Raw genomic sequence first — 22,048 nt, forward strand, 5'->3', positions numbered from 1 at the left:
GGTTCAAGGCCGGGCCTCACCCTGCCCCTGTTCTTTGTGCTTTGTCACTGCCTTTCTCGAGGTTCAGACGTGCGGGAGGAAGTTGGCTCTGTCCAATGTGTATGTGTGTTGCAGATTATTCTGACTCGACTGACGTCAAATTTGAAGAGCTGAAAAACGTCAAACTCGAAGAAGAGGAGGAGGAGGAGGCGGAGGAAGAGGAGGAGGAAGCAGCTGCTGCCTTGGATCTTTCTGTGAATCCTGCCTCTATAGGGGGACGCCTTGTCTTCTCAGGCTCCAAAAAGAAATCATCTTCCAGCCTGGGCTCCAGTTCATCACAGGATTCTGTTTCTTCCGATTCAGAAACCAGTGAGCCCCTGTCCTGCCCAGGCCCAGGGCAGACGGGAGTCCTCACCGTGCACAGCTATGCCAGAGGGGACGGCAGGGTCGCTGCGGGAGAGCCGTGCACGCGGAAGAAAAGGAGCGCCAGCAGGAGTATCAGCGAGCGGGAGCTGGCGGAGGTAGGCTGCCTGGAAGGGACCCTGTGGGTGGGGTGCAGCGGTGTCCAGGATGCAGGAGTAACCGTGGGGTGGACCTTCAGTCTGCCGTGGTGTGGAGTAGAAAGCCAGGTGGCACTGGCTCACTTCCAGGAAGGAGTTCCTTTCTCTTATCTCTGTGTGACACAGCAGCCTCTGGGACAGAGGCGGATCAGTTGGGTGCATCCTCTGACCTCCTTGCCTTAGAGGCACAGGGTTTTAGAGTGGCAGTGATTGCAGCCCAAATATTTGAGGGTTGGGAATGAGATGGCCTTTCTTGTTCTAAAATTCGTTTTTTCCCCTTAAAAATCGTGTCTTCCCTGTAGACTCCCATGAGAATTCTCCCTCCACTCCCCTTCCCTCCCCCCCACGTGATTCTTCATCTCCCAGAATTACCTTGTTGGTAGGGTATCCTTCTGGAGACAGATGAATCCCCAAAGCCATCCACGTGGACATTTGTCCAGGCTTCCTCCGGGAACACGCTTGGTCGGTCTGAGTGGGACGGAGCAGAGCTGGGCTGGATGCGGCCAGGCTCACACCTACCCAAGTGACCTGCTCTTCCTCCCCAGCCTCATAGCTTCTGTGGGTCCACTTGCAGCCGTGGGTGAGGCGGGTGTGCAGAAGGTCTTCTTTATTCCCCATCCCCTCACCTTACCTTCGAGAATTTATCTTTTAAAAGTTGTGATTATGAAACATTTCTAAAGTATATTCAGCTCGAATACCATCACAAGCCCCCTGTGTATATTCATTGCCCACACATAAACATTCGGCCTCTTGGCTTTATCTCTTTGGCTGAAGTACCAACAGTCCATATGAAAATCCCTCTGGTGCCCTTTTGTGGTTGGTTTGCCCCCTGCCTTTAATATCCGTGTAATTTTTCTGCTGTCTCTGAATCTCGGGGTTCAGTGTCTGTAGACTTTTTCCAGGTGCCCCCTCCCTCCTCCTCGCAGTGGGTGCAGGCTCCTGAGCCCATGCCCCTCACCTCCTCCTCATGGCCTCTGATTGCTGCTCTCTGTCTCTGTACGGCAGCTCCCGCACAAGAGGGCTTCTCAGCTTAGAAGCTGGAATCCCTCACATTCCCGTTGCCGCATCCGCATTCTTCCTTCACCAAGCTCCGTGCCCTCTTCTTCATCCTGCTGTCACACCACAGGTCGCGCTGTTCCTCTCTCGCAGTGTCGTCTTGACTTCCTTGCCTCCAGTTGGAATCACAACCACAAAAGCAGTTAACAATAGCAAGGACTTACTGTATGCGGATACTTCCTATGCATTGCTTAGGCTAGCGGTCACGACTGCTGGTTTAAGGAAACCTTCGGCACAGCGGTCGCCAACCAGTGGCCTGTGAGGTTCGAAAGGTTGGCGACCGCTGGCTTAGACTATGTATTACTGCTTAATCTAACCACAGGGGGGAGCCAATAAATAACACCCATCTTTTTAAAAATTTTTATTTATTGATTTTGAAAGAGAGAGAAACGTCTATTTGTTGTTCCACCCATTCATGCATTCATTGGTTGACTTGTATGTGCCCTTGACCAGGGATCGAACCCACAACCTGGGTGTCTCGGGACAGTGCTCTAACCAACTGAGCTACCTGGCCAGGGCAACACTATCTTTTTCCTCCCAAATTACGAACCAGTTAAGTAATGGATATAGGAGTGTGGCATTTGGAGCTCAGAGTGTCACTTCATTACCAGTTAAAATAATTGAAGGAAGTGGATTTTAACCCGTGGCCAAGTGGCCCTGCTGCTCATTTGCCCTCGGTGAGACAGATGACCTACCTCGTCACAGGCAGTCCTGGAGGACGCAGGCCCTCTCGTCCCGCAGTGTTCCCCACTCGTCTCCCATGTGTCGTGGACGCAGATCAGGACGCACTCCTGCCAAAGGCAGGTCCCAGCTGAGTGATGCTCACTGACATCCCAGAGCCGGGGCCTCCTGGGGGATATGCCGGGGCAGGAGGCCACTCTCCAGCATGCCTCTCTTGTTGGATTCCTGCTCAGACACCATCGAGGGTCTTCCTGGCTCCTTTTTATTTTATTTTTTGATACATTTTTATTGCTTTCAGAGAGGAAGGGAGAGGGAGAGAGAGAGAGAGAAACATCAGTGATGAGAGAGAATCATCGATCGGCTGCCTCCTGCATGCCCCCTACTAGGGATCAATCCTGCAACCCCGGCATGTGCCCCTGACTGGAATCAAACCCGGGACCCTTCAGTCTGCAGGTCGATGCTCTATCCACTGACCCAAACCAGCTAGGGCTCCTTTTTATTTCTGTATCGACTTCTTAGCTGTTGTGTGATGGTGACACCCTTCACTCCACACCAACCATCTCTCCTCTGCCTCACCTTGATGTGCTGGCATCTTTGAACTACTTCAACTTCTCTAAAAATACCTTGGCTGCCTACCTCTTCGCTTTACTCTGTCGTCGTTACGGCGTGCCTACTCTGGGCTAGGACAGTGCCTTCAAGGAGCTCACAGTCTAGATGAGTGGACAGATGGGAGCAAATGATTCTGATACTTAGTGATCCATGATGTGGCACAGGCAGAGGAGTTAACAGCCTGCCTGGGGTTGGGGTGAGGTGTTCAGGGACACTGCAGAGAAGGAAGCGTTCTAGGCCTGAGGCTGACAGGAGTATGCCAGGTGGGTAGAAGGAAACTGGAGGGGGAGTCTGGGAGAGGAGAGCGTCCTCTGTGGTGGTGGTAGCTCATGCCAAGGTCAGAGCACGTGGTGGGGAGGCCTAAGTGGTTCCATTTGCCTCAGGCATATGGGGCTGGAGAGGCCAGGGAGGTGTTGGTGGAGGGTGAGTCAGGACCCAGGTCAGGGAGGTTCTGCTGTGAGAAGCAATCTGACCTCAGAGTTGTGGTATGGGGAGCAGTGGGAGGTTTTCCGCCATGTGTTTTGAAGATTGAAGATTCCCATAGTACATTTTAAAAATATATTTTTATTGATTTCAGAGAGGAAGGGAGAGAGAGAGAGAGAAACATCAGTGATGACAGGGAATCATTGATCAGCTGCCTCCTGCACGCCCCCCACTGGGGATCGAGCCCACAACCCAGGCATGTGCCCTGACCGGGAATCGAACTGTGACCTCCTGGTTCATGGGTCGACGCTCAACCACTGACCCACGCCAGCTGGGCTCCATAGTACATTTTTTAAATGCACAAAGAAGTGTACAGAATAATATAGTGAACCCACAAATTCTCATCACCTAGGTCTGACCGTTCTCAATATCTTGTCACAGTTGCTTCATCTATTATTTTTTTATTTGCTGAAGTATTTTAAAGAAAATCCGAGATATCATGTCATTTCCCCCTACTTCAGTGTGTATCTCTAAAAAATGGATATTTTATTTTTATTTATTTGTTTGTTTATGTATTTATTTACTAGAGACCTGGTGCATGAAATTCGTGCACTTGGGGGGGGGGGTGACCCTCAGCCCGACCTGCACCCTCTCATAGTCCAGGAGCCCTTGGAGGATGTCCGATTGCCGACTCAGGCCTGCTCCTGTCAGTTGGACATCCTTAGTACTGCCGCGGAGGTGGGAGAGGCTCCCGCCACCGCCCCTGCACTTGCCAGCCATGAGCCTGGCTTCTGGCTGAGCGGTGCTCCCCCTGTGGGAGTGCACTGATCACCCAGGAGCAGCTCCTGCATTGAGTGCCTGCCCCCTGGTGGTCAGTGTGTGTCATAGCAACCGGTTGTTCTGCCATTTGGTTGATTTACATATTAGCCTTTTACTATATAGGACTTTTGTTTGTTAATCCTCATCCGAGGATGTTTTTCCATTGATTTTCAGAGAGAGTAGAAGGGAGAGAGAAAGAGAGAGAGAAACATCGATGTGAGAGAGAGAGACATCGATTGGTTACCTCCCACATGCATCTTGACCGGGGCGGAGATTGAGCCTGCAGCTGAGCTACGTGCCCTTGATCAGAATTGAACCCGGAACCCTTCAGTTTGAGGGCTAATACTCTATCCACTGATCCAAACCAGCTAGGGCCAAAATATGGATATTTTCTTAATCCCTATGCCATTATTACACCCAACAATATTATAAAAGTTCTTTAGCATCATCTAATACCCACTCCATAATTAAATTTTCCCAATTGTTTAAACATTTATTTTATGGCAGGTTTGTTTGAGTGAAGGAGTAATCTAGTCTTACACTTTACATCTGTTCATTATGTCTCTTAAGTCTACGTTAATCTAGCAAAGTGTTCCCCTCCCTTTTTATCACCATTGACTTACTCGAGACCATGCTAATTCTTTAGATTGTCCAGTGGAGGGGTTTTAAAGCTCTTTACTGATATTTCAGAAGTTCATTTTGGAATCAGTATAAAGGTTTTTTGTGGCGGCGTGGGGGAGGGGGGGAATGAGTCAAAATTAGAAACAGCAGAGGTTCTCTTGAAGGTGGAGTTATGGATTTTTTTCACTTCCTACATTTATGCATTGCTCGAATAGTTTTGTGATTAACGTGTTATTTTTACAATCGAATACTTCTTCAGGAAAGGAGGAAAAAGGACTTGCAATAGGGAAACCCATTTGGAGTCCGTTCCTGAAAGCAGGACAGTGAGGACCTGAGCTGTGGGGTGGAGGAAAGGATGGGAGTAGGTGGTGGCCTGGAGCTGCTCAGAAGGGAAGAACACAGGACTGGGCGCTGGCTGAGGAAGAGGGCAGACCGGGCTTGACTGGGATTCTGGCCGGAGTTACTGGATGGAGGGGGTGCATCAGTGGAAAGTGAAGGGATCCGTGGGTGTGACTCAGGAGGGGACTTCAGTCTGCGCCATGTGGAGTGTGACCTGCTTGTGAGGCAGGCTGTGGAGGTGTGTACACACCGATCTGAAGCTAAGGAGGGGTCCTCAGGTTTGGGAGTCACCGAGTGGGTATCAGTGGGCATGGAAGAGCTCTTGTGTGAAACGGAAGGACCAATTTTCACAGTGTGGGTGGAGCTAGAGGCCCAGGCAGAAGAACAGCCAGAGGTTTTGAAGAACTAGGAGGGACCTAGGAGTGTGTGTCCAGAGCCATGGGAGGAGGAAGATTGAACAGTGGGAGCTGTGGCCAAGCTCACCTCTGGTGGAGGAGGAGCTGGAGCAGGGTGGGGGTTGGGGGTGGGGGGATTCCCCGGGGAGGTTTGGAGGTAATGAAGGCCAGGGGAGGGACCTGATCCTTCAGGTCTGAGCAGGAGGGAGGGAGTGGGCCTCCAGCACAAGTGGAGACAGGAGGGGGTGGCTGAGGCTGGGTTAATTTGGTTTTTAATTGTGATAAGATACTGTGTACATGACATAAAATCTTTTCATTTTGTTAACGTAAAATACCATTGAAACCTGTAAAGAATTTTTTTTTAAAATATATTTTATTGATTTTTTACAGAGAGGAAGGGAGAGAGATAGAGAGTTAGAAACATCGATGAGAGAGAAACATCGATCAGCTGCCTCCTGCACATCTCCCACTGGGGATATGCCCACAACCCAGGCACATGCCCCTGACCGGAATCGAACCCGGGACCTTTCAGTCCGCAGGCCGACGCTCTATCCACTGAGCCAAACCGGTCCTGGCCTGTAAAGAATTTTTGTGAGTTTATTTGAGCCAAACTGTCGACATATGCCGGGAAGCAGAACCTCAAGGAATCGAGATAGTGCTCCGGAGAATGGCAGGGTTACATCCGTATTTATACATGAAATTCATTGGTGACAGATTTAAGGAGGTGGGATTAAGCGAAGTGGGGGAACCTCTGTGATAGGATAAAAAGTAAAATGATGGACACATACTTAGGTGGGTGCAGGAACAATTAACATGATGATGAAGGAATCTGTGGTATCTGTCCTGGGACCCAGCACACCTGGTTGTGCCCCAGGGGCTCCATAAAAAGGGAAGTCACAAGTTACCCAGACATCCCAGGGACATGTTATCATAGATGCAAAAAGACAGATAGGCTCAGTTAAGGTAAAGGTTGACCTTGTCAGTGAAGATACCGGCCTAGGACGTAACTGCCCACCATAACTGCTTTTAGTTAAGGTTTAATTTCAGACCATCCTGTGTGGTTACTTTAGGTCTCCGAGTCTGCAACACTGCCATGCAGGCCTCTCCTGAGCTTGTCAGGTCAGCATGTGGCCCCTTTCTTTCACAATTTTAACCAGATTTTAGTGCACAGTTCAGTGGCCTTACCTGCATTCACCTGCTGTGCAGCTCTCACCAGGCTGCAGATGGCCTCGGGGTGGGAGGGACAGGAGTTGTCTCCACGGGTCTCCTGGAACAGTCAGACACCTTCCTCTGCTCACGGGGGCCCAGCCCCTTGCAGAAGCCGCTGCTCTCAGAAACCTTTCGTGGCCTCCCATCACTTCCCTTCCTCTCTCCTTTGGATCCGTCACCCTTGGCTCCTTTTTTCTGACGGTCTTGGTCTCAGCACAGTTATCGTAGGTTGGTGAGGGAGAGAAGCTTCCAGGAGCCAGGCCCTGGGCCACATTCAGCTTTGCTTCTTGAGGGCTTGGCCCATGAGCCTTCCGTAAGCGTGGAAGGAATGGGGGATTCGTTTTAGTGAGGCGCTGCCATTCGCATTAATTGATAGGGTGGAATGGGGGGGCGACAGTCAAGCTAGGGGCAGGAGCTGAGTCACTTGGCCTGTCCCTAGAGAGTTCTGATAACATTGTATCTGTATTTGGAAACAGCTGGGTTTCTAAGAGCACCCTTGTGTACCCCCTCCTTTAGCCACCCCCAAGGTATAATTTGGGCCTCTTGGTAATCAGCTTGTGTCCCAAGTCTTATGTCAGGGGCCCTGGTAAAAGCGCCTTGGTGAGTGACTGCCGGAGCACCAAAGCCTTGGGGGTTCATTTACGAGCACACTGGGCCTCGGCGGTGTGTTGGCTCTGAAAGTTCTCGCTAGTGTTCCCCAAGCAAGGAGAGAACAACTGGTCCCTCCTGTAAGGAACATTGACATTGGCCGTGGGTGCCCAGTGTGAGAAGGAGGCACAGAGGACTGGGGGGGTGGGGTGGGGGGGCTTGAGCTCCAGCTCTCAGGGGGCAGGGGCCTGGCAGACCCTACATGCTCCCCCCTCCATCCTCACACAGAGCCCTGTGGGGGGGCACTCCTGACCCCCATGTTACCAGTGGGTTGCTGCTTGCCTGAGCTCACTCCGCCAGTTGGTTAAATTGGGGTTTCTGCGCTGCTGAGGGAGTTGAGAAGTCCCAGCACATTGCCCCGAGAGGCCACCCTGTGAGGAAGGGTGTGGATGCCCTGAGGCAGCCAGAGCATTTAACCCGGAGATGATCTTCGAATTTGAATAGACCGACTGCTTTATTCAGAGGCAGCTTGATGGTCGGGGGAAGGGCACAGACTTGAGGCTGGCGCACCAGGCCGCCCTCCGGCTGGGTCCTAAGCTCCTGGAGGTAGGAGATGACGTCTCCCCTGTCTCTGCATCGCCACATCACCCAGTGTGCGTCCTCCTCCTCTCCCACAGCTGCACTCGGGGGCTCTCAATCGCGGCCCCTCCACTTCCAGTCCTTGGACCTATGGAGGGATCTGTCTTCACCTCCCACCCCTTATTTGTTTCCTGTTGCTGCTTTAACAAGTTAACCACAAACTTAAAGTCGTAAAACAACACAAATTTATCATCTTCTAGTTGTGCAGTTCAGAAGTCTGAAATGGGCCTCACTGTGCAAAGTCAAGGTGTCCGCAGGGCTGTGGCCCGGCCCTCCTGCCGGCTCTCGGCAGAGCCGGGTCCTTGCCTGGCCTGCGCCCTCTTCCACCTTCAAAGGCAGCAGCATCCGGCCAGGTTTCTCCATCACTTCACTGACTTCATTGTTAAGCGTGGTCTGATGTGTTGGGCCCGCCTGGGTAATCCAGGATTATCTCACTACTTTCAGGTCATCTAATTAGCAACCTCAACAATCCTTTGTCATGTTAACACATTTGCGAGGATTAGGACTGGCCATTTGGGGCGGGGGGGGTGTGGGGGGGGGGGATCGTTCCTGATACCTCTTCTCTCACAAACTTCTTTGCTCTCTGCCTATAGACCGTACTCACATAGCCCTTATCCTAAAATAGGATTGGAGGAAATTTCCTTCCCAAGCTATGATCTCATTCCTTCCCTTGATCCTCCAAAATAGCCTCTGTGATGTATTTACTCCTTCATGCCTTACTCTTTCTGCTGGAATTTGTCTCTCAACAAACGTCCTGTCCTCCCCCTCCCGGGCCATTGGCCACTTCCTGCTCAGTAGTTCTGTGTTCTTTGTCCCTGCGGATTTTCCCTGCTGGCGGCCCACCCTCCTTGTTTTGTGTTCCTCTTACCCACCTACTGCCAGATCTTTCTTTTCTTGCTTCCTGGCCTGGAAGGCTTGGTCTCCCATCAGTGTATCTCCCAGTGATAATCTTCTCCACTCCCATAATCTCTATGAATGTGTTAACATGACAAAGGCTTGTTAAGGTTGCTAATTAGATACGGAGGATTCCTAGATCCATAGCTCTTACTCTGACCTCGTTTCTGAACCCATCTCAATTCTTTTATTAAGTCTCTCTTGCCAAATGAAGGGCCACAGCTACAGGCTGTGTGAACCCCATGCAGCATGTTTAACTCGGCCTATTGCCACTCCCTCTCCGTCCCGTGAGTTCTCGCACGTTTCCCCGTGGTGACTCAGGCTAGGAATCCCCACCACCTCTGGTTCCTTTTTCTTATTCCTTTACTTCTAGTCTCTGCACTTCCCAGTTTAGGCCTGTTGTCTAGATGGTTTTCAAAGTGGGGAATGCAGGAAGATTACTGGGGTACAGGAATAAGAATGGAACTTAAAAAATTCTTTTACAGTCTATTTTTGTTTTAAAATGTGTCTAAGTACCTTAGTGTATATAATTCATTAGTGAATATACATATGTTGGGGTGCGTGTTCCTAAATTTTTTATTTTTATGATAGCACTATCAAATTTGAGTATGGGTTTTCCTGTTTGTTTTAGCCAAAGAACCCTTTGGCTAAGTGAGATCTTAATCATTTTATGAAGTGAATTCATAAAATGTGAATCAAAAGCAGGGTTGTTCTGGTGGGATGGAGGCGAGGCCTGCAGCCCTGCGCCCTGCCCCCGCCTGCTCACTCCAGTGGAGGCTCTTGAGGGCCTTTTTGATGTACATTTGGAGACACTGGCACTAATCAGTGTGGTTCAGATCTCACTAAAAGTCTGATCATCTGAGACAGGGACATCAGTTAAGAGGTCCCTGACGTCCTCACTCTTCCAGCACATTCCTGCACACGGAGTCGGCATCACTCCTGCATGCAGGGGTCACGTTCTATTAGACCATTTCCCCACACCTTGCTCCTTTCTCGGCCAGGCCTTTCTTTGTAAATATTTGTCTAAAACTTGTTGGTTACATGTATGTTTGGGAGAGCAGGCTCTGTTCTGTTTGGATGTGGCCTGCTCTGAGTTTTTCCTGACATTCCAAGTGCGGTTCTTAAGTCCTGGGGTTCTGTGTGGTCACGGGGGCGTCTGCAGGCCCAGGCACTCCGCGGTGGCCCTGCAGTGCTGTCGCGTCTCCGCCGCACTCGGGTGTTCCCCACAGTTGCAAGGTGGCCCTCTTCCAGGCCTCATTTTATTCCCTTGCTTAATAGGTTTTGCTTAACCCCGTGTCTCCCAATGTCAGCATAACCAAGTTTTATAAACGTGTGGATGAGAAAGAAACTCTATGTGGTATTACTGACTCAATCCTATACGTCTTGAACCTCATCACATTTGCTCTGACTTTATGTCAATGCAGCGTTAAATCCACCTTCCCCTTTGTAGCTAGGCCAGAATTTAAGATGTGCTCTCTGTCCTGGCTGATGTTCTCCTCTGGAGAAAGAGGAATGAGTGGTGTTAGCTAGAGCTGAGGTCTCGACAGTGCACTTCATGACAGGCCTATTTTACCTTTACTGGGTCAGCTGCTCCTCACCCTTTTAAATGTCCTCTAGCCTTTCAAACCTAGGTGGTCAGCTGCCTGGCACTTTGTAACAGGTGCCTGCTGGCCTTCGGTCCAAGGAGAGGGGTACCTGGCTTTCTCTGGGGCTCATGGCAGTGAGCTTGGGAGCGGGGTGGGGGGCATACTCTCCTTTAGAGCTGGAGTAGGTTTCTTTTTGGTACATTGGTTTCGGGCTGCCGGGACCCACACTTAACGAGATACAAATGTTGCTGCAAAGTGTTCACATAATCCTAGTTTAGACTAGTTTGCATCAAGGCACTGTCATTTTGTTTTTCTTAAACAGGTGTTTTCTGTTTGGTTTTCTATTTTTGTGTTTCTCTGTGCCCGCTCTTTCCCTTGGCTTTCATTGTAAGACTGACTTTTGCTGTGTCCCCAAGTGGAGACAAGACCAATTTGATGTCTTCTGTGGTTTGCCCAGGTTGCGAATGAATACATGTTTTCCCTGGAGGAGAATAAGAAGTCCAAGGGCCGGCGTCAGCCCTTGAGCAAGCTCCCCCGCCACCATCCGCTTGTGTTGCAGGATTGCGGCAGTGATGATGGTAAGTGTTGTCTTCTCTCTTCACCAGGAGGAAAGCAGCTCGCCGCACTAGCACTTGGTCTCACAACTCATCCGGAGGCCACGCTGAGGGCCGAGGGTGGGCCTTTGGCTTAGCTCTTCCTCCAGATAGTCCATAAAGAGGGCAGGGTTTCATTTGATACCTGATTTGTTTGAAGCATTTTAAGCAGAAGAGTGACATGGTCAAATTTACAGGAGAAAGATTGCTCCGAGTGTTTGCATCTTGAGAATGGCTTTGAGAGGAGCAGATGGGCTCCTGTCGTGGTCTCTGTGAGGTCTGAGGGTCTGAAGGGGACGGAGGAAGTAGGCATGGGGAAGGGGATGTAATGAAGATGTGGGGATAAAGTCAGCTGGATTTGGCAATTGGGTGTGGAGCTGTGAAGGTGGTAGGAGGGGAGAGGCAGGAGTTGAGTGCTTCCCTGGTTTCTAGCTAGGGTTGGGTTTGGACACCTCCAATCAGTGTCTGGAGGGTGTAGGCTTGGGGTTGTGCAGAGCTGGCCCCTCAGGGAGAGGTACCGAGGGCAGTGAGCAGAGGCTGGGGTTGGGAGGACAGAGGAGGAAGAGGAGCCTGTGAAGGAGACAGGGGAGTAGGTGGGGATGTGGGGAACCCGGAAGGTGTTGTTGGAGCTCAGGTAGTGGTTGTCCCCTGTGCTGCCAGGAGCCCAGAGGTCCAGTAGGATTAGCGCTGATGAGCCTCTGTCCGTGACCAGGCCCCCTGTCACTCCTGATGGCTGCCAGACCCTTTCCTACTCTGTCCTGTCCTGTCCTTCCTCATGCCACAGGCTGGGTGGGAAGGTCCAGGGCCTTACCAGCTTTCTGTATTGGTCCCACTGTCCTTTTTGATCTAATGTCAGTCCCATCTCCACTGCTTTCCTTGGTAGAAGGGTCCTGATAAGCTGGGTGGGGAAAGTGTCTTGAGACCCTATAGTCGGAAATAGGCCGGACCTTGAGCCAGAGTCTTAGGAAATCCTCTGGTCTTCCTCTCGCCCCCTGGGGGCTTCAGGTTCTCTGGGCGGCAACAGCCTCGCTTCATAATTTCCCCCCGGTGTTCTAAAGCAGTGTAGGTTGTAGAGGAACAGAAAAGTTATAAGAAGGACAACAAAATGACCTGTAAAGGTCATTTTACTTGATACTGAACATTTTAAAGCGTTAATCTTACTGACTTTTCTGGTCAGACATTATGTCCATGTATAGCTTCATAATAATGTAATTGAGATCATAGTATACAGCCCCCCAACTTTTTATGATAAACATTTCAAATGTAGAAAAGTTGAAAGAATAAAAACCCGTTCCGCCTCCTGTATTCAATAGCTGTTACTATTGTGCCGTAATGGCTTGTCCCACTTGCATTATTTATATGCGTACTGTGTACGTATTTGCCATGTTGCTGGAAAGTAAGTTGTAGTCATAAAGCCACTTCACTTAAAATACACTGACAGCTTCTGCTAAGAAGGATGGCCTCCTATATAAACACTACTGTGATCACACCTAAGAAAATAGGCACTAATTCCATAACAGCCGCCCGTCCTCGGTCCATCTTCATTTTTCCCTGCCTATCCCCAAAATGCGTTTTATAGCTTTTCCCCTTTAAACCAGTACGATCCAAGCTGGGGTCACGCTTTCGGAAGTTGTGTTTCTTTAGTCTCTTTTAGCCTCGTGTGCCCCTCCCCACTGAAATCTTTTTCATGTGAGGCATAACCTTCAGTGAAATGCACACGCCTTAACTGTACAGCTCAATGAAGTTTATATATGTAAACTGTAAACCTTTGAGTCCTGCAATTTTCACATAACACAGTGAACATTTCTCTACATCATTTAATATTCACAAACGGGGTGATTTTTGGCCACTTCATGGTTTTGTAACCAGAACAGATGTCGGTGCGTTAGCTTTTCTCTTGTGATTGTGAGGCTGTTCCGTTTCTTCGGTCCTGTCTTGGTCACTCTTAGTTTGGCCGGGATGCAGAAAATACCTGTGCTTTGGGTTGACACCATGGTTCCTGGCGGGGCCTGGGGTTGATTTTAATTGTCTGCATTGGCCTCAGGTTGCTCCGATTTGCTCCTTCCCTGAGGTCACACTCATGGCAGCTGCCAGATCCCCGTAAATGAAACATGACTATAGGTGGACTAGATAGCGGTTATCTGCACTGAGCCCTGAGCTCGAGCTGCCAGAGGGAACAGGTGGATGGGCACCTAGTGCACCGTTTGCAGAGCGTTCCTGGGCTGCGCTGCACGGTCTCCAGGGCCTCTTGGGAAGCACTTCCGTGTGGGAAGAACCGAGAAGGCCCTCGGAGGGGCTGTAGCTGGGGATTGCCGTGCCCACACAAGGCGAGGTGTAGTGCTCCCATGAGGCCCTCATGTGGGGCTGGCACAGCCAGGCTCCTGTCAGGGGCTCCATTCGGGAGCCTTTTTTTGAATACTTGTCCAAGAGGGGCATCCCGATTATAATTTCTCAGACTTCCCTCACTGGGGGGAGCACAAGGAGAAACACTGGGCATCAGTTTATTGGGGATTGGCTGCTGCTTCTGGCCATGATTGCCCTCATTCATCATGTTAGAGTTATGGGGCTTCCCTTATCTTCTTTTCTTTGTTTTGTTGGTTTTTTAAATGTGTTTTTATTGATTTCAGAGAGGAAGGGAGAGGAGAGAGAGAGAGAGAGAGAGAGAGAGAGAGAGAGAGAGAGAGAGAAGGAAACATCAGTGATGAGAGAGAATCATTGATCAGCTGCCTCCTGCACACCGCACACTGGGGATCGACCCGCAACCTGGGCATGTGCCCTTGATAGGAATTGAACCTGGGACCCTTCAGTCCACAGGCCGACGCTCTGTCCACTGAGCCAAATCGGCTAGGACTCCCTACCTTCTTGACTTTATTTCTACTGGGAGCAGCTAGTGTGCTATGCCATCTTTCGATGATTTGGGGGAACTGGAAAGTGTGCAGCTTGTTTTGTGAGCAGTTTTTTGTGTTCATTCGGCGTGTGTCCCTTTCTTTTGGGGAGAGGTGCCCAGAGGGGATTTCCTCTGTAGGCAGTACTGAGGCCCGATGAAGTATGTGCTCTGCTGTCTAGACTAATGAAGAGAGATGCCTTGTTATCTAGATGAGGGGTTGTGAGGGACCAGATAGAAGTATTTCAGGCCTGTGGGCCTCATCTCCGTCACATATTCTGGTTTTCACCCAGCCCTTTGAAAATGCAAAAACAATTCTTTTTTTCCTTTACAGACACAAAGGTGGTTTTTTAATTAGAAAAGAAATAAGCCTTATTTTAATACAACACCGCCATTTGTGAGCACAAACAATTCTTAGCTCCCTGAGTGGGCCGGATTTGGTCCATTGCCAGCCCCTGGTAGACTCAGGTGTTACTCCTGCACCTGGGTCAAGGCTTCATCTTGGGCACACTCTGCCTTCCTCGGAGGCAGAGCCAGCTGGGTTGGTGAGCCCGGTCCAGAAAAGGCAGAGCCCACTGACCTTTCCAGAGGGAGCCGGAAAGTTCTGACCAGAGGCAGTGATCTAAACACTCATAAGCCTTGGCATTTCCCTGTTTTTTTTTTTTATATTTTATTGATTTTTTTTTTACAGAGAGGAAGGGAGAGAGATAGAGAGTTAGAAATATCGATGAGAGAGAAACATCCATCAGCTGCCTCCTGCACATCTCCTACTGGGGATATGCCCGCAACCCAGGTACATGCCCTTGACCGGAATCGAACCTGGGACCTTTCAGTCCGCAGGCCGACGCTCTATCCACTGAGCCAAACCGGTTTCGGCACCCCCCCTGTTGTTTTTTATCCTTGTTTCCCTGCAGTGCAACTAGAGAGAAAACTTGAAAGGCAAGGACTCAACAGGCTGACATTGGAGGCTGCAGGTAGCACGGCTTCTAGGCAGGGTTTCACTCCGCTGCCCTTGGGCAGAGGGGTGAGTGCGGGCAGCCGTCGGGCGGGGAGAGCAGGCGGACTTCTGCGCCAAGTGGGAGAGCAGAGACCCTGAACGGTTCTGGCCAGAGAAAGGGCTGCTGCAGGCAGGACTCCCCGCACCGTCACCCAAGTATTGACAGTTTATGGAAAATCACTTCTGCCCTTTGCCTTTATCACCATAGGGTCTTGGGTTTAGGCCACACCTGGGACCAAGAGTCCTGGCTGAGCCCATGTGCTCCCCGGCAGAGCCGTGGATGTGCTAACTCCTGCTCTGCTTCCTTCTCTAGAGACATCTGAGCAGCTGACCCCCGAGGAGGAGGCTGAGGAGACCGAGGCCTGGGCTAAGCCCCTGAGCCAACTATGGCAGAACCGACCCCCGAACTTCGAGGCCGAAAAGGAATTCAATGAGACCATGGCCCAGCAGGCCCCTCACTGCTCTGTCTGTATGATCTTCCAGACTTACCATCAGGTGAGCCCACTCCATCCCCTCTGTTTGCCGAGGACCAGCAGTCAGAGGGAAGCGAGGTTTAATTGTGGGTACACAGCTTGTCACTGGCCGCCTTGGGAAGGCACGCTTTGCTGCTGTTCTCCGCCCCCTCCACGTGCCGGTCATCGTTCGTGGGCAGATAACCCGACCATGCGAGTCTTCATGGGAGAGTGCTTTGAAGAAGAGCTGATGATGGGGCTTAGGCGTGGGGGTGCCCCTTGGCACGCACACTGTTTGCAGAGGAATCTGCTCTTTCATCATCATTCTAGTCAGTGATTATTCCTTCCGGGTGGTTTGTAGTCCTGACCAGTCAGCCTGGAGGATGAAGTTTCTTTACTCTAGTCTGGATTTCAGATGAAAAGCCAGATCCTCTCCTTCCCGGTCCCGTTTCCACAGTGGATATTGGCAGTAGTGAAAAGGGGCTTGGGAGGGTAGGAGCAGAGGGCTTATGGGGAGAGGGGGTGGGGAGGTGCTGAGGCTGAGCCCGGCTGTGCCCCTCCCGCTACTGGGCATTTGATGGCTTCACCGTTATGGGTCTCTCTGGGTCTAGCTCTCAGAGGCCAGGAAGGTACCCATAGCAGCATGCCCCAGGTGACCAGCTCCGTCTCAGCGGTGATCTGCCCAGGGTGGCATGTAAATAACCAGTCTTCCGATGGCGGTTAAAGTGGCGTGGCTGCCACTGAGCCTGGCAGGGCGTCAGGTTCATGCTTGCCAAAGAATGGAACTTCAGACCAACACATTTTGGGTTGAACTCACTGCTTCTTTCCGTTGACGAAAAGCAAAACAAAAAGATCTACGTGTGCCCTTGCCTGTGAGGTGAAGTGAAAGTCCTGGCTGTACTGTCAGCAGATCTACCGAGTGCGGCTCACTTTCATGAGTGGCGTGGGCTTAGGGATGACATGTGTCTGGGTTCCATCCTTGCAGTGGGGGTGATGGTGCCACCCAGCGGCAGAGCCGGCAGATATTTGTAGTCAGGATGTTTGCCAGGAGAAGTACGTGGACATAATGCTTTTCTGAAGGGCCCCCAGGCGGGAATCGCAGGCTTCCCTGCAGCGCGGGTGACCTGAGGACATGGACCACCCGGGAAATGAGTGCTGGCCCTAGTGGCACCTGCTCTGGGCGAGCTGCCTGCGTGGGGCTGCTGTGCGGTGCAGCACATAGGGGAGCCCACAGTAGCAGCCTTGCTAACGTCTCGGTGCATTTTATTGCCACTTGGTTTGGGGAGATCGAAATCCCAGTTGCCTCTTACCTCGCTCCCGTTTCCCAGTTGTCCCCGAGGGGCCTTTGTTTGGTGCTGCTGTGAGAAATTGAATTTGAGTCATTAGAGGTAACTTCAATTAGCAGCTCGGGGATAATGGCTGTGCACCCGGGATCCGCAGCCACAGTCATATCAGTGAGAGAGCCAGCTTCCTGCTGACGGAGCAGGTGGAGGCCCAGGGCGCAGGCATGTTCACTGAGGTGTGCTCTCGCTCTCTCGTAGGTTGAGTTTGGAGGCCTCAGTCAGAACTGTGCGGATGCTCCAGATTTAGCCCCCCAGAAGCAGAGGACCAAGCCATTGATTCCAGAAATGTGCTTCACCACCACTGGCTGTAGCACGGACATCAACCTCTCCACCCCTTACCTCGAGGAGGATGGCACCAGCATCCTCGTTTCCTGCAAGAAGTGCAGTGTCCGGGTCCACGCCAGTGAGTGCCTCACCTTTTCCCGGTTTCCGGTCCGGGGGGCGTGGGCCGGCTCGTCGAAGTCCTTGCCCCCATTGGCTTCTCCCCCAGCCTCCCCGTGGCCTCCCCAGTCCCCCAGGCTCCCAGAGCAAAGGTTGCTTGTCGTCCTTGGGGAGCTGGTTATGGTGGAGGTTGAGTTTCCTGTGACTACGGGTCGGTGCTTTCACAGCCGGCTCTGTGCTGGCCTCTTGGTTCACTTGCTGGGAGGGATTTGTCCTCACTCCTCAGTAGGTGTTGGAACCAGTGAATCTACAGTTTCTGACCGTTTGAGGCTAAACCTTAGGGGCCTTGCTGGAATTCAGGGGTTTCTGTAAAATTTGGTTGTGGCTTTGGGACGTGCTGTATAGATAGTGTTGCAAATCTTCATTCTGTCTCTGGCCTCTGGGTTTCATTTGCTCACCTCGGTATCCCTGTTAGGTTGCTATGGCGTCCCCCCTGCAAAGGCTTCTGAAGACTGGATGTGTTCTCGATGTTCAGCCAACGCCCTGGAGGAGGTGAGTGCGCCCACACTGTTCCTCTCTTCCCTGTGAGACCTGGGGCCCGCTCAGGACCAGACTATTTCCTGTGGACTTCCTCTCCCCGGCAGTCTACACGGGGCCTGAGCGAGGATTCTCAGAATAAATTGCCGTGACAGTGAGATGGGTGCTGCCCGCCCATGGCAGGGCCTGGCTGGAATCTGGAAGCTGTGTTTGCTCTGTGGTGTCAGGACCAAGTAGAGATCCTCTTGTGGACGAGCCCTAACCCCCTTTAAAGAACTTAGCTCTGGGTTCGAGCACCAGAATGGGGTTTGGATGGTTCATTTTCTAGCTTTCTCTTCATCACCCCCTACCCCCCAAACCTGGCAGTACCCACATAAGAGGCAGAACCCCACAGTGCCTCTGGTTTGAACAGGGTGCCCTTCGTGACTTTGCTTATAGTTGTTGCTATTAACAGTAACAGCAAAGAGGATTATGTTAAGTCAAGCGAACACTTGGTGCACTTTAGCCCCGAGTGGCCTCTCCGTCTTCCTCCGGGGAGTCCTGGTTACAGGGCTGTGTGGGCGAAGCCCACATGACACTGGCTGCTTTCTTATATGGAGGCTGCAGCTGCCCAAAGGAAGTCGAGGGGGAGCAGACTGGGTGTTGATGACTTGGTGGTAACCATCCCCTCCCCTCCCTTCTTGGCAGGACTGCTGTTTATGCTCATTACGAGGAGGAGCCCTGCAGAGAGCCAACGACGACAGGTGAGCTTGGAGCAGTGTCTGAAACATGCAGTTCCGCGGCAGCGTGCGAGGCGCTCGGGCAGTGGCTGCTCATCAGCATGACTGAGGAGGTTTGGAGCTGGAGTAGCATCTTCAAGACTAATTTAGAAATGAGATGCCGGGGGACTCAAGAGGTCTCCTTTCCAAGTCCATCTTCCCATGTGAGGAAGAGCTGTGAGCAGCTCCTTGGCAGGTGCTGAGATGGACGCTCGAGGCCGAGAGGATCCTGTTGAGATGGTTGCCGGACTTTGTGGGCTGGAAGTGAGGGCAGTTATTTTGTGGCCGGGCCGGTGCCAAGGGGCCGCAGCCATGGCTAGTGAGCGCTTTCCACAGGCGGGCTCTCCCTCCTCACACCTGTTCAGAACGAGGGCGAGTGTCCTTAAGGAGGAGAGGGGGCCGTGGAGGAGAGCTCAGCCAGGACTACTCACTGCTGAACCAAACCTGCAGAACTCTCTGGCCTTAGCCCGGAGCTGGGCTTCTCGGCTGTCAGGAGCCCATTTTCACTGAGCTGAGTCTTTGTGCTTGGTCTTCGCTTCCTGGTTCTGAGGTGAACGGGGTTTGGTGCACGCAGGTTGGTGGGCAGCCGTGGTTCATACCCTGCTTCTAGCTAAAATCCTGTGGGAACTTGGAGCAGCATTCTGTCCAGCCTCCTGCCGCACAGGGACCACCTTCATGCTGTTCAGATGGACGCTGCTCTGCTTGCTGCTCCCACTCCTTTAAAGGCACTTGCTGGCATTACTTGAGGTCTTCGTGTTCCTCACAATTGCAAGATAGCGCTACTAAAGTCCTTTCGTATTTGGAGTGGAAATGGCTCGGCTTGAGCTTTGCACCTTTACTTTATGATCCCTGTTCGGCCCTGTAGGGCCATGCAAAAAAAATCTGTTCCCACTCTCATAAATAGCCCTGTTACAGAGCAGACAGCTCCATGTAGTCCCAACTACCGCTGTCTGTGGTAGGTTTCCACCTGGCTGATTATAAGTGCTTTCACCATCTTCATTCTCATCTTCGGGCACGACAGTTTCCTGTAATGCCCAGAACTTACTTCACCCTCTGAGGATGTCCGTTGAACAGACCTGTCGAGTAAGTGGGTGCTTGGGCCAGACCTTAAAGAGTGAGTCTGCTGTGGGTGAAGGGAGCAGAAGGAAGAGGTCATTTCAGCCCAGGGGAGGGTTTGAGCAAAGGCTGCAGGGGAAGGCTGTGAGTATTGGCAGATGGGGCACAGTTGGAGATCATTTGAGGAAGCACCCAGGTCTTAAAGTAAAAGAGGTGTAGCTAGAGCTCTCTAATTTATTCTCACTTCCCCAAACCTGCCACACTCAATTAGCTCTGCTCATTGTGCAACAGATTGTGAGCGCATTAGTGTAGAAGACGTGCAGCCCCGTGCTAACCCAGGGCAGACCTGTTTGCACACTCATTGTGGAGACACTGTGGTTCTTACCTCACGGGGTCCCGGGAGCCTGCTGGTGGAGTTGGAGGTCATGTTGGGCAAGGGCGGAAGCACCGTCTGCAGGCCAGCCTGAGTGAGGAGGCCGCAGGGCGTTGGAGCCAGACGTGACTGAGGTAGCCTTTCCCTTCTGGCAGGTGGGTCCATGTCTCCTGTGCTGTGGCAATTCTGGAAGCGAGGTTTGTCAACATCGCAGAAAGAAGTCCAGTGGACGTGAGCAAAATTCCCCTGCCACGCTTCAAGCTGGTAAGGAAGACAAGATGGGCCTGCAGACTCACATCCTCACTCTGTTTCCTAGTCACTTAGCACTTCTGAGGGCAATCTCTGCTCGGCCAGTGGCCAGCCTTTACCCCTTGGTTATTTAATTTAATTTAATTTTTTTTTATTTTAATTTTATGTTTTTTATTTTATTTTTTTATTATTTATTTTTATTTTTTTATACCCCTTGGTTTTGGCCAGGGTTTGTGATACTTACCCTGTGGTTAAAGTACTTGATGAGGACACCCAGAATCAGACATGAGATCAAGAGGGTGTGTGCGCCCCCCTGTTTGGGAAGGAGGTTGACTCCTGCTGGCCTGGCTCTGCATTGGGGTGGGGGGTGGGGGCGAAGAGATAGAGGAGACTGCATTGCTAGTTCTGGAATCATCAGCTTGCTTCCTGTGTCGTAGAAATGCGTCTTCTGTAAGAAGCGGAGGAAAAGAACTGCCGGCTGCTGTGTGCAGTGTTCTCACGGCCGCTGCCCAACTGCCTTCCACGTGAGCTGTGCCCAGGCTGCAGGAGTGATGATGCAGCCGGATGACTGGCCTTTTGTCGTCTTCATTACCTGCTTTCGGCACAGGATTCCTAATTTGGAGGTGAGGGAGGGTGCCATTCTAGCATCCTCTTGACAGCTTCCAGGATCATTTTCTCTGCAGGCTGTTCGCTTATTGTGTCAGCAAATATTCCTCAAGCATTGTGCTTTATGAAGAGCGCTAATGAGGGAGGCATTAAGAGATGGCCCCTGTCCATCTCTACTCCCTGCCTGGCGCTTCCTAATTCAGTGGCACCAAACTGCTTGTGGTTGATTCATTCTGATCATCTGTTTACTTGTTTGCCTCTCCTCCAAGATAAACTCCTTGAGGTCCAAATTTTATTAATCCGAGTGTCCCTACTACTTAACACAGTGTCAGGGACATAGCAGAAGCTCTGTAATGTGAACTGATGGGGAGCACTTCCAGCAGTTAACCATCTGCTACCATACAGTGGAGATTTTGAACTTCTCTAAATGTTGAAGCTCAGTGAAAGGTCCATGTAATTTTAGCTAGAGGAGTTTCATGGAAGAGTGTGGGTAGAAAGTAGTGTTTGAAGTGCGTCTTAAACAATAAGTAGTAATTGGCAGTGGGAGGGCATTCCAGGCTTCAGAAACAGAACAGGTCAGTCTCAGGAGAATGAACATGTAAGATTGGTCCTGAGCCCCTGGCGGGGACAATACTGAAGGGCAAGCAGCTCTGTAGGGTGAACGCCGGGACTCTGTAATGCCATTAGACGAGGAGAACTGTTCCAATATTATGATTTTGAGCTACATTTTAAAAATTTGTCAGTCTGGATAGTTGTGGATTGAAGGAATAATAAGACTTTGAGTCAGGGAGACCAGTTAGCCTAGGAGAGACATGAGGTCTGAAATGGGAACACATAGGTAGAGCTTTGGGGTCACATCTAACCCTTTCCCTCTACTGAAGTCCTGTTGGCTGGCTGGATTCTTGTCTTCCATAGAAGCACTTTTTTCTGAGCATGAGTGGTGGTCTGCGGTTAGTTAGGAGCTTAGGAAGATGGAAAAATAGTTGATGTAAGAATGAGACTCTGGAGGAGTAAAAGCCTGAGGTAGCATTGAGTCCTGGCTCTGGGAGGGAAGTAGAAGTTTTGTTGTAAAACGGTAGTGATTTTGTGATTATCAGTTGCACTTACATCCTTAAATGGGTGACCTTAGGCTACTGATGCTGTGAGAAAACGGGGGTACTGTTGAGTATTTCTTTTATTAATTCATTCTTCACATATTTATTGGGCATGTACTACATGTCATGAAACAAGTAGACTTATATCCAATGGGAGAAGTACGATGGATAAAATTGAGGCAGGATGAGGGGAGTGGAAGAGGAGGTTGTGAGGAATGGCATCGATGAGTTGACATTTGGATGTGAGGGAACAGCATGCATAGAACTGGGGAATCGCATTTCAGGTAGAGGGAACAGCAGTGCAAACACGCCAAGGTGGAGCATGCT

At 51.0% G+C, this 22,048-nt stretch overlaps 1 protein-coding gene across 1 annotated transcript in view; it reads left to right on the forward strand.

The window, feature by feature from the left end:
• KDM4A (lysine demethylase 4A) overlaps positions 1–22,048 on the forward strand; it is a 42,640-nt gene that overhangs the window by 15,553 nt on the left and 5,039 nt on the right. Inside the window, exons 11-18 of the mRNA XM_081085820.1 lie at positions 115–500; positions 10,856–10,976; positions 15,186–15,367; positions 16,866–17,070; positions 17,524–17,600; positions 18,273–18,328; positions 19,928–20,036; positions 20,459–20,644. Coding sequence (XP_080941946.1) covers positions 115–500; positions 10,856–10,976; positions 15,186–15,367; positions 16,866–17,070; positions 17,524–17,600; positions 18,273–18,328; positions 19,928–20,036; positions 20,459–20,644 — 1,322 coding nt within the window. The remainder of the gene's footprint in view (positions 1–114; positions 501–10,855; positions 10,977–15,185; positions 15,368–16,865; positions 17,071–17,523; positions 17,601–18,272; positions 18,329–19,927; positions 20,037–20,458; positions 20,645–22,048) is intronic.

The sequence above is a fragment of the Myotis nattereri genome (genome assembly GCF_964212035.1).
Source record: "Myotis nattereri genome assembly, chromosome: 3".
NCBI lineage: Eukaryota > Metazoa > Chordata > Mammalia > Chiroptera > Vespertilionidae > Myotis > Myotis nattereri.